The 16,970-nt window shown below is 42.5% G+C and overlaps 1 protein-coding gene across 2 annotated transcripts in view; it reads left to right on the forward strand.

Annotated features, from left to right (window-relative positions):
• Window positions 1–16,970, forward strand: part of RNF20 (ring finger protein 20) — a 66,764-nt gene that overhangs the window by 8,850 nt on the left and 40,944 nt on the right. For both annotated transcript variants that reach the window (XM_040320986.1, XM_040320987.1), the window contains exons 6-9: window positions 9,410–9,528; window positions 13,898–14,044; window positions 14,485–14,562; window positions 16,512–16,631. In XM_040320986.1, the coding sequence (XP_040176920.1) occupies window positions 9,410–9,528; window positions 13,898–14,044; window positions 14,485–14,562; window positions 16,512–16,631 (464 nt within the window). The remainder of the gene's footprint in view (window positions 1–9,409; window positions 9,529–13,897; window positions 14,045–14,484; window positions 14,563–16,511; window positions 16,632–16,970) is intronic.

Raw genomic sequence — 16,970 nt, forward strand, 5'->3', positions numbered from 1 at the left:
ATTAAAAATTTAAGACCGGCATACCGTAGCTCGCGCTACGATGCCGAAAGTAATGGTCTAATGCTGTGAAGGAGGGTGAACTACCGCTTTAACTTCAGGCGAATGGCTAAATATGTAAAAAAACGGGAAAAACACTGCGCTAAACAATAAAATTGAAAATGCTGCTAGTACCAAAAATATAGATACAAATATTTAAGCAAAATAAAGAAAAGAAGAGGTACAGCGCAAATTCTAGTGTATAGAAATTCTGATGTGATACCAAAAAATTCCTGGCGTGACACAAATAAGTGAAAGTGACACAAAATCGTAAGGTCAATTGCTATGCATCACTGAAACTAAACAATTGACTATAAATAAAAATGCACGTGAAAAACAAAAATAACTTGTAAATGAAAACAATATATGAATGTGTATAAAGTCTGTGAATGAATGAGATTGTGCAAGCAAATAAGACTACAGGTGAGGTATTAGTCCATATGCTCCCAGATATCTTAAAGAAAACTTCTTTAAAAGAGTGAACTTCACAGCGAATGTCTTCAGAGAAAAGGATAGTACAGGGCTGACACAACCTTCCACCAAGGCACACCTGAGTGACAAAACAATGCCCTTACCAGATGTGGAGACCACAACGGTGGTCAGACTGGACGTAAAAAACGTCAGAATGCAGGCCACGCCTATGCATTTCGTCATACGTGACGTCGTCTGGGACTGGCTGCTGCTTTCATATGCTCACGCATTTTTTACGCTAACCTGAACTGACCCAGGAAGGGGAAGCCATAGAGGACGCCGAGATCCAGCTTTTGAAACCGCACTTTGTGCACCTTATTGGGCTTATGATTCTCCACCTATCTGTAAGTGCAATATTTTACTTTGATCATTAAATTGTTTTGCAAAGTTGCACTATGGGCCCTTTACTTTTCTTTTTGCATCTGAGCCATTCATCCGTTCTGACCGATGGGAAATAGCTTGAAGCAGATCCAGTGTGCTACAGATCCAGTGTGCTACATACAGTCATTTGGGTGACTCTAAATATACCCGGGTCCAGTCTGACCACCGTTGTGGTCTCCACATCTGGTAAGGGCATTGTTTTGTCACTCAGGTGTGCCTTGGTGGAAGGTTGTGTCAGCCCTGTACTATCCTTTTCTCTGAAGACATTCGCTGTGAAGTTCACTCTTTTAAAGAAGTTTTCTTTAAGATATCTGGGAGCATATGGACTAATACCTCACCTGTAGTCTTATTTGCTTGCACAATCTCATTCATTCACAGACTTTATACACATTCATATATTGTTTTCATTTACAAGTTATTTTTGTTTTTCACGTGCATTTTTATTTATAGTCAATTGTTTAGTTTCAGTGATGCATAGCAATTGACCTTATAATTTTGTGTCACTTTCACTTATTTGTGTCACGCCAGGAATTTTTTGGTATCACATCAGAATTTCTATACACTAGAATTTGCGCTGTACCTCTTCTTCTTTTCTTTATTTTGCTTGAATGGCTAAATATACAGATGGATTACATATTTGGGAGATGTTTTGCCTGCCAAAGAATTGAATTTCTATCCCTCCTGACCTGAATTTTAACACCGCTCTGACACATAGCCCAGCCCTGTCTTGCAGGGCAGGACACCTGAATTTTCCTTGCTGCAGTTGGGTAACACAGGTTTTGCAAGCTCTTGTCCCTCACTAAGCTTGTGACTGGACAGAAGTGTTAATTTCGTTGACTAAAACATTTTAGTCGAATAAAATACAACTAAAACTAACAATTGAGATGACTAAAATACGACTAAAACTAAAATGCCATTTTAGTCAAAAGACTAAAGCCCTGTACACACAATCAGTCCAAACTGATGAAAACGGACTGAAGTTCAGTTTCATCGGTAAACCGATGAAGCTGACTGATGTTCTGATGTGCCTACACACCATCAGTTCAAAAACCGATCAAGTCCAACGCGGTGACGTAAAACACAACGACGTGCTGAGAAAAATGAAGTTCAATGCTTCCAAGCATGCGTCGACTTGATTCTGAGCATGCCCGGGTTTGGAACCGATGCTTTTGCGTACTAACCATCGGTTTTGACCTATCGGTTACCAGTCCATCAGTTCAATTTTAAAGCAAGTTCTAAATTTCTGGACCAAAGGATAACGGACTGATGGGGCCCACACACGGTCGGTTTGGACCGATGAAACTGAACTTCAGTCCGTTCTCATCGGTTTAGACTGATCGTGTGTACAGGGCCTTAGACTTTGAAATGTTCATACCTCGATACCATAAATAACCTTTCGTTTTTTCACTCCAATAGTATATAATGAGTTTGGACATTGTAGAGAAATGCTTACATAATGCATTATAATTTAGCTACACCCATTAGATTTTAGATAACTAAAATGATTTTAGTCTACTAAAATGTACTGGAGATTTTAGTCGACTAAATACGACTAAAACAATTGCAGAAGACCTAAATGGGACTAAAACTAAAATACCATTTTAGTCCTTAGACTTAAACTAAATCGAAATTTGCTGCCAAAATTAACACTGCTGGACAGTAAAAAGAGAAACGGGAGACCGATGAGCTAAAATTTTTTTTTTATCACTGAGATATCTACTCTTCTCAGCATGGCCCATGAGAACTACAGCACAACTGATCTTTGTGGTGTGTTTTACCCTGTCCCAGCCTGAGCTGTATTGTACAAAATTAAATCAAATCAAATTCAGGCGTTTGCATGGTGTACAAAGACCATTCACGTCAGGTCCTGGCTGAAGGTTACTACCAGTGTTAATTTTGGCTGAAAATTTCTATTTAGTTTTAGTCTTAAGACTAAAATGGCATTTTAGTTTTAGTCCCATCTTGGTCTTCTGCAAGTGTTTTTAGTTTTAGTTGATTTTAGTAGACTAAAATCTCCAGTACATTTTAGTTAAATAATGCGTTGCCTGTAATCCACAGTGCCCTGGATGCTGTAATTGTAATGTACACTAGTATTACACACTCAGTCTGCTCTGTTTTGGACGTGGGCACCTGGCAGTCGTCTTGTGAGTCGAGACTCGGGAGTGGGACAGTCTCATCAGGACTCGGGAGGCCTGGCTGTAATGCACAGACAGTGCTGCTCTGGTCTCTGGCAGTCATAATGGGGCACACCGTCTCTTCAACTTGTTTTCCGGGTAGCGGAAGCAGGGCGGAGCTCCGTGAAAACAAAAGCTAGTTCATGAGGCCAAACGTCCCTGCCTCAGTTCTTTATCGTACATCACAGGACACAGTTAGGCAATTACTCCTTACTGGGTTATACGCCATCTCTAGGTGAATGGACACTGGTAGACAAAGTCTTAGACAGGAAGTCCACCTATATATAACCCCTCCCACACAGGAAGTACTTCAGTTTTTTTACCAGTGTCTGTAAGGTGGATGGGCACGGTTTTGTTTTAACTCTCTCGAGCTCCAGGTCCTGAGTCCCAAAATCAGTTCTTGGATGAATCCAAGGTCTTGACCGATCGGTTCCATTTGAGAAAAGCTTATATGCTTAAATAGATGGTACCCGAGCTTTGCAAAGAAGGACCCTGTTGACATGAAACTGGAGTCACTATTAAGGGCTTCCTTTTCTTTGGCCGGTTCAGCTATTCAGCCAGATGTCGCAGCAATAGGAATCTGCCAGTCCCTAAGGGATCAGATCAGACGGTTCGACAGGCCTAACCAGAAGGGGGATCCTGCTGAAAATAGGGCAGATATATCTAGAGCACTGTGTTTTTGCTGTAGATGCCTTGAAGGACTCGATACAGCAAGTCTCTCGTCTGGCTCTCCTGTCTATACACATGCGCAGACCTGTGTGGCTTAAGAACTGGTCAGCCGGACTTCCTTGTAAGAAGCTGTTGGCAGGGTTCCCCTTCAATGGGGAACGCTTGTTGGGTGAGGATTTGGATACATATTTCCAAAAGATTTCCGGAACGAAGAGCTCTCTACTTCCTGTGAAGAGAAGGACTAGGCGTCCCTTGTTTTAAAACCTCAGGGACTGCTTCCTCAGGTGTCTCAGTGCCAAAGCAGTTCTGCCACCCACAAGGCGCTAGAGCCAGGGCCAGAAGAAGCCCTGGGTTCAAATCTCTTTTAAACCCGACACCAAGCCCTCCTTTTGAGGGGGACGCACCCACTCTATCGGTGGGGGGAAGGCTGCTTCACTTTGCGGACTCTTAGAGAGCAGTGGTTGAGGACAAGTGGGTCACCTCGACAGTATCCCATGGTTACAAGCTGAAATTGCGGGGGTATCTTCCTCCAGAGGTTTTTTAGATCCATCGTTCGTTCGGATCCTCAAAAAATAGACTTTATTGTTTCAGACACTAGATCATTTAGTGCATCAGGGAGTGATTATACAGGTTCCTGTGTTTGAAATGGCCCTATTTGAGGGGACATTCTAGCCTACATCGATATCAAGGATGCGTATTTACCCATACCCATCTTTTAACCTCATCAGAGGTTCCTGCGATTTGCAGTAGAGGAGCGTCATTTTCAGTTTAGCTCTGCCCTCTGGGCTTGCCACAGCACCCCGGGGGTTTGCAAAGGTCCTAGCACCAGTACTGGATCTTTTAAGGGCCAAGGGAATCTTGGTGCTCGGATACTTGGACTACATCCTGCTCAGAGATTACTCTCTGCAGGCCCTAGAACAGGGCGTAGCCTGCACAGTGCAGTGTTTAAAAAACCTGGGCTGGGTCATAAATACCCAAAAGTCAGCCTTGAGGCCAGCTCGGTCTCTGAAGTATTAAGGTCTGATCCTAGATACGGTCCGGGAAAGGGTATTTTTTTCCACCCTCAATTTGGCACTCTTTGAGTGTTCTGGGAAGGATGGTGTACTTCAAAGCAGTTTTCTATGCCCACTTTCGTTCCAGGCCTATACAACAAGACATCTTGTAGGCTAGGAACAAGAGTACAAGCCCTGGATTACCCCATGTCCTCCTCGGGCACGCTTAAGCCTAAGCTGGTGGTTGCAGGATCAGATTTTGCAAAAGGGAAGATCCTTCCCGGTGTCTTGGGAGAGTACTGACCAGAAGCCAGTCTCTCTGGCTGGGGAGCCACCCTCGAAGGGCTCACAGCTCAGGGGATATCAACCACCAAGGCAATACTGGGAGCCGTTCAGCTCGGGAGGCGGTGAATCACATACTAGCCTGGGCAGAGGGACATGTGCGTTCCATATCCTCGGGGTAGGGAACTGGAAAGCAGATTATCTGAGCCGCCAGCAGGTCTGCCCGGGGGAATGGTCCCTACACCCGAACGTGTTTCAAGAAATTTGCCAGCATTGGGGGTGGCCAGATGTCGATCTATTGGATGTCGCTCTGGTAGTTCCATGGAGCCAGTTCACCCTTGTTTTTGGCTTTCACAATCGATCCCTCTCCTTCCACATTTTTTGCGCATGTTTCGGGAAGAGGGGGTTCCAGTCATCCTGGTGGCACCAGCCTGGCCCAGAAGGTCCTGGTTCCCAATAATCATGAGATTGGCAGTAAACGGGCCATGGGCGCTTCCGCACCACCCTGATCTACTGTCTCAAGGCCCTATATTCCACCCCAATTTACAGTCTCTAAATTTGATGGCATGGATATAGAAGGAATGTGGCATCTCTGGACCGATGGTGTCTACCCTATTGAATTTCCAGGAAAGCGGTCACTAGGAAGATCTATCATAAGGTCTGGAAGACTTGTATTGCTTGGTATAAAGCCAGAAAATGGCATCCATGGAAATACGTGATTGGAAGAATTGTCTCTCTTCTACAGTCGGCTGTGGAAATCCGAATTCTTGCCACACATAGTTAATCCATCTCTGAGCAATCCTCTTTTATTGTTCAGTGAAATAAAACAGACTTACAGAGAAAACCCTGTCCAAATAAAAAGTCCTTCCTGCCCTCCTTGCTTTGAGTGACAGGTTATTTACATATCTCGTGCACTAGCCTGGACACATGCACAGCCTCTGTAAAAAGTTCCCAATTCACATAGACAATTGATTAGGGGAGATGTATATAGTCAGAGCTGGGCAGAGTAGAAGCTTGAGTGATCTTCTTTTTATTGTTCTATTGCAATGTGGTGTGTCTGAGGTCATCTGATCACATATGAAACATTCCTATATTACCATGATGTGTTATGTGGGGGAGGGGTGGATTTCTCACTTTTTATACTTGCACCCAGTAAGGCTCCATTCACACTAATGCTTTTTTTTGATGCATTTTGCGTTTTGCAGAAATGCAGGGAAATTTAACATGGTTTCATATGGAACATGTTCACATCCATGCTTTTTTGTGCCTCTGCGTTTTTGGAAAGGGTCAGGGACTGCTGTTCTGATCACATGCGATGTCTGTGCAATGCGATTTCAGCCATACAAACTGGCTGAAATCTCATCTCATTTGGACCAAACACGCACAGGGCCCTTTTTTTTTTTTTTTGGTCCACACCAGAATCGCATGGGTGTTCACACCTATGCGATCCAATTCATGTCCAAACTGTCAGTTCGCAGTGCGATATGTGAGCTGAAAGGGGGTGTCATTAATGTTGTATGACACTCCCCAGCAGTTCGCATATGGCAGTGTGAACTGCCGTGCGAGTCGGGTGCGATGTGGGAACCCGCAGTGGATTCGCAGGGTTCCCGAATCGCACCAGTGTGAACCCAGCCTCAAAGCATACAGCCTACAAATATCACCAAGGCTCGGTTCACACTGGTGAGATTCGGGAATCACTTGCGATCTTGCACTGCGCACTAATGTTAACCAGCCTTAAGGCTCGATCCACACCTATGCATGTTGCTTTTGAGTGTTTTTGCGGTGCTTTCTGCGTTTTTTTGATGTGCGTTTTTTTTTCCACATTTCCTTTAACAACCAGCTATAAACAGGTTAAAAAAAAGCGCAAAAAAAACGCTGTACCTGCGTTTTGGATGCGGGTCCATTGAATTCTATTACATGCAAAATGCTGCTTTTTGTATGAAAAAAAGTCCCAGACCCTTTCCAAAAACGCAGAGGCACAAAAAAGCATTGATGTGAACATGTTCCATATGAAACATGTTAAATTTCCCTGCATTTCTGCAAAACGCAAAGCATTAGTGTGAATAGAGCCTTACTGGGTGTAAGTATAAAAACAATTCCATCTTATTTTTACAATCCATACCATCCCAGGGGCTGTTTTCTCCTATAAATTTCCAAATTTTGCCGGGATGTGATTGTGATTCCTTGGAATTGCATAACAACTGATTTAGCTTCATTCTTTTTTTCTTTTGACTATATACATCTCCCCTAATCAATTTTCTATGTGAATTGGGAACTTTTTACAGAGGCTGTGCATGTGTCCAGGCTAGTGCACGAGATATGTAAATAACCTGTCACTCTAAGCAAGGAGGGCAGGAAGGACTTTTTATTTAGACAGTGTTTTCTCTGAAAATGTCTGTTTTATTTCACTGAACAATAAAAGAGGATTTCTCATAGCTGGATTAACTATGTGTGGCAAGACTGGGCACAGATGACAGGAAATCGTATTCTCTACATTGTGACATCAAAAAATATTTTATTTTTTTATTTTTATTTTTTTGGGGTTTACATCCTCTTTAAACCTGGTGTTGTCTTTGTTACAGAAACAGTGATTTGAGCCTATCAATAAAACTCCATTTGTCTTGCTGTCACGCAGGCTAGCCTTTCTGATGACGATTATTTTGGCTAGAAGGGTGACGGAATCGGCAGCCCTTTCATGTAGGGAACTATACTTAATCCTTCACCATGACAAGGTGGCATTGCATCCTATTCCATACTTCTTGCCAAAGGTGGTGTCAGACTTTCATTTGATTCGGGACATTATTTTGCCTTCCTTTATCTCTCTGCCTCTTTCGGCGGAAGAGAGACAACTACATTCCTTTGATGTAGTCGGGGCATTCAGAGTTTTTGTCTAGATCTGCGGAGATCAGAGGACTCCTTTTTTTTGTTTTACCAGAAGGACCCAAGAAAGGGCAGGCAGCTTCCATTGCCCATTGGGTCCATCATTTGGTCTTTCAGGCCTATGGTCTGAAACATAAGGGCCCCTCTTTTCAGTGTGAGAGCTCATTTTTACCATGGGTGTGGGAACCTCCTGGGCTTTTCGCCATCAGGTATCTGTGTATTTGTATGGCTGCTACCTGGTCTTCAGTTCATATGTTACACCTGAAAACATCTTGTGATGTTAAAGCAGCCGAGGATTCGACTTTCGGCCATAGTGTACTGTGGGCTGCTGTATAAAGTCTAATGGCTATTTTTTTGGCAGGGTGTCTCTCTCCCCTCAAGGCTTTTGCTCTGGGACGTCCCAGTAAGTATGGAATAATAGCCTAACTCTGTCTCCCATGATGTATGATAAAGAAAATAGGATTTTTCTTTTTCATCATACTTGCCTGTAAAATCCTTTTTGAGTACATCACGAGACACAGAGATCATTCCCCTCTTTTGAGGATTCAGTTCTTGCTTCAAAACTGAAGTAACTTTCTGTATGGGAGGGGTTACATAGGGGAAGACTTTCTGTCTAAGGCCGTGTACACACCATCAGTCCAAACCGATGAAAACGGACCGAAGTTCAGTTTCATCGGTCCAAACCGTCCGTGTGTATGCCCCATCGGTCTTTTGTCCTTCGGACAAAAGTTAGAGAACTTGCTTTAAAATCGAACCGATGGTCCGCTGACCGATAGGTCCAAACCGATGGTTAGTACACAAAAGCATTCGTTCAAAACCCGCGCATGCTCAGAATCAAGTCGACGCAAGCTTTGAACTTCGTTTTTTTCAGCACGTCGTTGTGTTTTACGTCACTGCGTTCTGACCCGATCGGGTTTTGGAACAATGGTGTGTACGCACATCAGACCATCAGTCTGCTTCAGCGGTGAACCAATGAAAACGGTCCCTCGGACCATTCTCATCGGATGGATCGACCGTGTGTACGCGGCCTAAGACTTTGGTCTATCCGTGTCCATTCACCTAGATATGGCGTATAACCCAGTAAGTAAGGAATATTAGCCTAACTCTGTGTCCCCCTGATGTACTTGAAGAAAAGTATTTTACAGGTAAGTATGAAGAAAAAACCCTATATTTATTCATTTTGTCCCATTTGCGTTGGTTAACTAAAACGGATTTGATTTTCGTCATAGTTTTTGTCAGTGGCTGAAAATGTGCTGTTTATCGTTTAGTTTTTGTCACTATAAAAATGCTGCTTACACTGGCTACTACACTCTAATGTCATTATTACAATCGTACTAGGGCCCATTTGGGTGAAAGCTTAACCCACCATAACATTTTTGGGCGGTGGTAGGAAGCCAAACCAGGAGACAAACACTTACACACTGTAATAGGTAGCTTTTCCAGCGAAGATTGAACCCAATATTGCTGGTTTCTTCTTCTTTTATTTTTTTATTATGGAGTAATGTTTTCTCCCGTTATTTGCAGAGCCATCTCAGATAGAAGAAGCTGTCAAGGAGATAGACTCTCTGTTGTCCAACGAAAATGTGCGTTTGCAGGAAGTGTGCAGCCGTTTACAGGAGAAGCAACAAAATATGACTCAAGAGGTCAGCAGAGGCTGTTTATTTTTGTTACATATATTGTATTAAATTGAACCAGCCAGTCACGTTATGCTTAATATTGATGAATTAATTGTATGAAATTCACCACAAGGTTTCAGTTCATAGTATTTGCCTATGAATACTTCCAGCACAGTGCTAATATAGACTTTGGTAATGGGGGGGCCCCACCGCATTACATTCTGGTGTGGTATACCTGCCAGATTAAGCACAATATTTTAATGACAAAGGTTCATGATAAATCCTGATTTTTGTGGTGCGGCCACCTGACAAAGTGTCATAGTATGTATGTTTACTTGGCTAAAGCTAAGCGGGCGATTTATGTTTGGCTGAAAAATATAGGCTTTATAATAGGGAAATGCAATTCGTGAAAATTAGGAGTCAAAAGGATCAGAAAGTAGTTCCAGAGAAAGCTACAGCTTAAATTAAATGCAGTGAGGCTGCCATTCCCATAAAACGACAACAAGAAAATAAAGTGGGGTAAAACCAAGCTTTATTTTTATGGGAAAAGTCAGGTTGCTAACAGTGCATTTGGAAAGTATTCACAACTCTTCGCTTTTTCCAGTTTTTTTTTTTTTTTTTTTTTGGTTACAGCCTTATTCCAAAATGGATTAAATTTAGTTATTTTCTTCAAAATTCTACAAACAATACCAGATAATGACAACGTGAAAGAAGTTTGTTTGAAATCTTTGCAATTTTAAAGTTAAAAAAAATCCCATGTACATTGCTCAATACCATTGAAGCACCATTGGCACCAATTACAGCCTCAAGTCTTTTTGAGTGTGATACTACAAGACATGCCTATTTTTGGGCAGTTTCTCTAATCGTTCTTTGCAGGACCTCTCAAGCTCAAGTTGGATGGGGAATGTCGGTGCACAGCCATTTTCGTATCTCTCCCAGTGATGTTCAATCGGGTTCAAGTCTGGACTCTGGCTGGGCCACTCAAGGACATTCAGAGTTGTCTCTAAGCCACTCCTTTGTTATCTTGACTCTGTGCTTAGGGTCGTTATCCTGTTTGAAGATGAACCTTCGTCCCAGTCTGACGTCCAGAGTGCGCTAAAACAGTCTCTGTACTTTGCTGCATTCATCCTCGATCCTGATTAGTCTTCCAGTTCCTGCTGCTGAAAAACTTACCCACAGCATGATGCAGCCACCACCATGCTTCACTGTAGGGATGGTATTGGCCAGGTGATGAGCGGTGCCTGGTTATGTTTCTCATGGGCTGAGAGTCCTTCAGGTGTCTTTTTGGCAAACTCCAAGTGGGCTGTCTTGTGCCTTGTCCTGAGAAGTGGCCACTGTATTGGTGAAGTGCTGTTGAGATGGTTGCTCTTCTGGAAGGTTCTCCTCTCTCCACAGAGAAATGCTGGAGCTCTGTCAGAGCGCTCAGTTTGGCCGGGCAGCCCGCTCTAGGAGGAGTCCTGGTGGTTCCAAACTTCTCCCATTTACGGATGATGGAGACCACTGTGCTCATTTTGGACCTTCAATGCTGCAGACATGTTTCTGTACCCTTCCATCAGATCTGTGCTTTGATACAATTCTGTCTCGGAGGTCTACAAACAATTCCTTGGACTTCATGGCTTGGTTTGTGCTCTGACATGCACTGTTGACGTTGGGACCTTATATAGACAGGTGTGGGTCTTTCCAAATCATGTTCAATCAACTGAATTCACCACAGGTGGACTCCAAGTTGTAGAAACATCTCAAGGATGATCAGTTGAAACAGGATCAACCTGAGCTCAATTTTTAACTTCTTTCATGTTCTTATTCTGGGGTATTGTTTGTAGAATTTTGAGGAAAATAATTAATTCAATCCATTTTGGAAAAAGGCTGTAACATGGCAAAATGTGGAAAAAGTGAAGTGCTGTGAATACTTTCCGGATGAACTGTATATCTTCAGCTTCTTAAATCTTTGGATCTACTCCATTATTTGGAAATACGTTTTTTGCGGACCTGCCCATGTATATTTTCATAATATGTCCAGTTAGCGTTTCCCATGATTATTTTTAGTCCATCTCTTCATTAACTGTTTCATACAGAAACCTTTCAAATGTAGTAGAAAATGGGAGTTTTAAGGTGCATATTGATCAGATTGAAGAAAAAAAATTAAGATGAATAAATTGTATTTAATAGACATCATTAAAATTGAATATTAAAACCAACATTTAATAAATTCATATGGTCGCTGTACAAAAGTTTAGACTCATGTTTTGCCAAGGTCAAGGCTTTCTCAGCAGATTCTGCAAGACTTTAAGTACAATATCACGATGCGTAAACAAAAAAATATAATATATATATATATTATAAATTCACAATACACATACAGACCAACATGGTCTAGAAATCTTATACAATCGTATATAAATACCATGCTCTTCAAAGTAAAATATGTAATAAAAATATGTGATGGATCTATTAATTTAACGTGAAAAGCCATTTACAGCTCAAAAACGTCATGGTGGGTATGAGGCCATAGGCCAACATAGAGAGACGTTTTTAAGCTGCAAAAAACGCTCAGAAAAGTGTCTGTAAAAACGTTCGTGAGCATGAGGCCTCAATATCACTCATGTTTTCATATTTTATTAGGCAGTTCCGGGGGTCTTCTTCCGACTTCGGTTGTTTTCTTCCGACTTCTTCGCTCTCTCCGGCGTCTTCTCCCCCCTTTCCGGTGCCTTCTCTGCGCTCTCCGGATCTTTCTCCACTGTCTTCTTCCAGCTCATTTTGATCCGACTTCTGGTGCGACCTCTATTAAAATCAATTTGGCTCCCATATGGAACCATTGATTTTGAATAGAGAAAGAAAAACGCGGCTGAAAGCTAGCGCGGCAAAACGTGCATTGAATTCAATGCAAAACACGGAAAAAAATTGCTTTACAGCCCGTTTTTTAAAACGTCCGTGGGCATGAGGCCTTTGGTCCATCCAAGGTGTCCTTTTACACTTAAATTGTATAATCACAGATAAATGTCTCTAACAAATCCCAGTTGAGATCTGTATCAAGTGTTTCTTGATCCAGACCTGAATATATGCTCTAGCAAAGTGCGTAGTGAACTACAAAACTCCACCTTCCCAAAACGCAAATCCCATGCGCTTGGTGCTTACACTAAAATTATGCAGTTTTTCACCCTGGTTGGAAATGGCTGCTTTTCCTGATGACCATTGTCCTATACCCGGGTGTCAAACTCAATTTCATTGTGGGCTGCATTAGCATTATGATTGCCCTCAAAAGGGCGGGTTGTATCTGTAAGATTAGATTCCCTCCCCTTTTTAAATTAGTTGTCAAGAGCCACCCCACCATCAGAAGTTGAGTCCCCCCCACTCTCCCTTGCATCACAGTGCACCCCCTTTCCTTATGCTGCTGCTGGGAACAGGCTGGATGAATTGCTTGAAAGCAGAAAGTAGGGGTCTGCAGGAGGACCAGAAGAGGGCTGGAGCTCTCCTACAGTTGCAGGGGCCACATGAAATGGGCCGGATTCGGCCCGCAGGCCTTGTGTTTGACACCTGTGTCCTAGACTAAAGCAGTTCAGTTCAGGTGTTGTAGCTTCCTGAAGCATTGTGTTTTTTTAATTTGCTGACTGACAGTTCAAAATCAGGCTTGCAATTGATGCTGCTCATAAGCTGATGGGTGAATGAGCAGGGTAACATAGGAAGGATACCAGGAGTAACAGGACTTGGGGAGGATATTATCATTATTAGGTGGTAACTGTTCTACACAATCCTTGCCCATGGCCAGCATACAGCCTACCTTTGGAAGAACTGCAAATTACGCTCCTGCTGGAATGCAGCTATATTTGGCACAGCATTTCAGCCTCATGCTTAAAGCGGGGGTTCACCCTTAGAGGGCACTTTTTCCCCTTAGATTCCTGCTCGTTTTCTCTAGGGGAATCGGCAATTTGTTTTAAAATATGTGCAGTACTTACCCGTTTACGAGATGCATCCTCTCCGTCGCTTCCGGGTATGGGCTGCGGGAATGGGCGTTCCTTCTTGATTGACAGTCTTCCGAGAGGCTTCCGACGGTCGCATCCATCGCGTCACGATTTTCCGAAAGAAGCCGAACGTCGGTGCGCAGGCGCAGTATACAGCCGCACCTATGTTCGGCTTCTTTCGGCTACGAGTGACGCGATGGATGCGACCGTCGGAAGCCTGTCAATCAAGAAGGAACGCCCGCTCCCGAAGACCCATACCCGGAAGCGACGGAAGAAGATGCAGCTCGAAAACGGGTAAGTACTGCTCATATTTTAATACAAATAGCCGATTCCCCTAGACCGAACGAGCAGGAATCTAAGGGGAGAAAAAAAAAAATTAGAAATGGGTGAACTCCCGCTTTAACTATAACTGCTTCCTTTTTTTTTCATTTGTTCAGTTCACTCAGCTGCAGTCCCGGTTGGAGAATGCAGAATCTCGTGTCTCACACCTGGATGGCCTCATTGAAGATCTACAGTGGGACATCGACAAGGTCCGCAAAAGAGAGCAGCGCTTGAACAGACACTTGTCTGAGGTCCTTGAGAGGGTAAGATACAGACCTGTGTTGTTGGGGATAGGCCTTAGTTTCATCAAAGCTTCTGTAATTACAGCAGTCTGTTGTCTTGCTGGGGGGCAAAAAAAAGCAAACCACTCTTCTTTTTTTTTTTTTTTATATATATATATATATATATATATATATATATATATATATGTGTGTGTGTGTGTGTGTGTGTGTGTGTGTGTGTGTGTGTGTATATGTGTATATATATATATATATATATATATATATATATATATATATATATATATATATATATATATATATATATAATTTTTAAATGTGCTGAAAAAAAAAATTGTGTCAAAAGTTGTGTGTACAGCATGACTTGGGACAGATGATTTCCTCCCGAGGCTTTGGTAAATAAGGTCCAGTATGTCTTTTCAATGATCAGGTGCCTCAAGGTTTTTTTTTTTTGTCTCCCTTAGGTGAATTCGAAAGGCTACAAGGTGTATGGTGCTGGCAGCAGCTTGTATGGCGGAACAATTACCATCAACTCAAAGAAGGTAAATCAAAGCATAAAGGCTAGGGTGAAAAAAAGGATACCTTGTCAGTCTGACCCCCCCCTTTTTTTTTTTCTCCAGATTGTGGGCCTGTAGAGCTCCGCACTTCAGATTAACTACAGGGTTCAGTCTTTAACTGCTTTTTGACCAATGGTCATTGCAGCTTAGACCAAATTTAGCAGTATCTGTCAACTTGACATAACTTTGACTCTTAACTTCTACCCTATTTTAAGGCCACCCACTGTACATGTACGTCCTCCAAAAACTGTGCTCATGCGTTCACAGTCCGGTATCTGCGCTGTGATTGGACACAGATAATTACAGGCAAAAGGTACAGAGCCAATGAGCGTGGCTCTGTACCAAGTGATCATTGTGACCAATCACAGCATTCTAGTGTAAACACAGGTTGCATTTAGCTGCTTACCCTCATTTACTGGCTGGTGATCAGGAAATACTGTTTTCTCTCACACATTGATCGGTGTAAGGAAAGAAAGCCTCCTGACCACCAGCCAGCAACCCCTCTCCCACCAAGAGGGGGTGAAAAAGTTGGTGAGTGTGGGCTGTGTGAGGCCTCGTACACATGATAGGTTAACCAGAGGACTACGATCTGAAGGACCGTTGTCATAGGTTAACCGATGAAGCTGACTGATGGTCCATCACGCCTACACACCATAGGTTAAATAACCGATTGTGTCAGAACGCGGTGACGTAAAACACGACGACGTGCTGAAAAAAACGAAGTTCAATGCTTCCAAGCGTGCGTCGACTTGATTCTGAGCATGCGCAGGTTTTTAACCGATGGTTTTGCATACTAACAATCGGTTTTGACCTATCGGTTAGCAATCCATCGGGTACATTTTAAAGCAAGATAGGTTATTTAACCTTCGGTTAAAAAAAAGCAATTGGGGCCCACACACAATCGGTTTTGACCGATGAAAACGGTCTGTCAGACCGTTGTCCTCTGGTTAACCTATCGTGTGTACGAGGCCTAAGAGCACAGATTGCTGTGATCACGGAATATAGCAGAAATTCCTTACACTGGGCACTAAGCACTTTCCGAACCACTCAGCACCTGAAAACCGGATTAATTTACCTTTTTACAAGGACTCTTTATTGCACTAACTGCATTGTTGTCTATTTGCACAATTTTTCTTTACACCAGTAGGGGCAGAACAGGCGCCCCAACATAATAATATTTATATATTTTTTTTTTTTTATGGATATGGAACTTCAAGTTGTGTTCTCGTTTTTATTGCACATATATTTCTTATTTTGCAGTGATTTGCACAGGCACATTAGCACTTTGGATTGCATAGCACTTTGTTGCATCTGTTATTTAATTAATCAGTTATTTTAGTATGCATCACTAATTTGCACACTGCACATGAAATAAGGATTCCTTTTTAAAGGACTTCAGGGACTAGCACCAGTTCTTCTCTCTTCCCATTTACCTCTGCTGCATAAGTCGGTCTGTTTTTTGTCCTAGGAGGTTTTTACCACTGTTTAAGATTATATGACCCAAATTACCCATTTATTTTACTGACTGATCCCAGAGGCCACTAGCGCATACCTGCACCCTCTCCTGTAGGTCCTATATCTGACTCGCCCACAGCCTTAACGACAATCGACTGCAGAGACTGAAGAGTTGCAGTCTACTACTATCGGTTCCAAACTAAAGAACACAATTTTTGCTCTTATTGATGAAGCGTGTACTACTCTAAAACTACAGGAATGGCCTATTGCTTCTACTACTGCTGTTTCCAGTCTTGGGTCATTTTAAAACTCGTATGGCCACAAGGATTTTCCCTTTGCACCCACTTTTCCAACTCTCTCCTTTAGCGATTCGAAACTTCCTGACAAGCCGTTTTCACTTTGTGCCTCTCTCAGGGCTCTTTTAATTGTGGTACCTAAGACCTGTTCAGTAGGGTATGATTTATTTTTGATTTCTGCAGTTTGAAGAAATGACCAATGAAGTTGACATGAATAAAGAGCTGGCTGTGAACCGCCTTCAAGAACTGGATAAGATCAAGCAAGACTTGCATGAAGTGACTTCAGAGAACAAGGACTTGCAGGTTAATTCTTTAGTTCTTCCTTGCCCAATGACTTCTTTGCTTTCGTAGTTTGGAACCATCTGTAAATTACATTTCTCTTGCATGTTTAACTCTTTTCTAAAATGTAAAAAAACAAAACTAATAGTTATACATAATGCAGCAACATCCATACACGTGGGCCACCCAATACTAGAAGTGATTTATTCTTCCAAAGCAATACACCTCTGCATACTGGTACCGACTTGTATTTCAATGTTTCTCTTGCTCACACAGCTAATGTGACCCCAGTGCTGACAAAGAGGCACAGGGAAGGGGCAAACGAGGATGCTGTGCTTCATGCCGTTACTCATTGATTGTTAA

Source organism: Rana temporaria, chromosome 8 (genome assembly GCF_905171775.1).
Source record: "Rana temporaria chromosome 8, aRanTem1.1, whole genome shotgun sequence".
NCBI classification, from domain to species: Eukaryota; Metazoa; Chordata; class Amphibia; order Anura; family Ranidae; genus Rana; species Rana temporaria.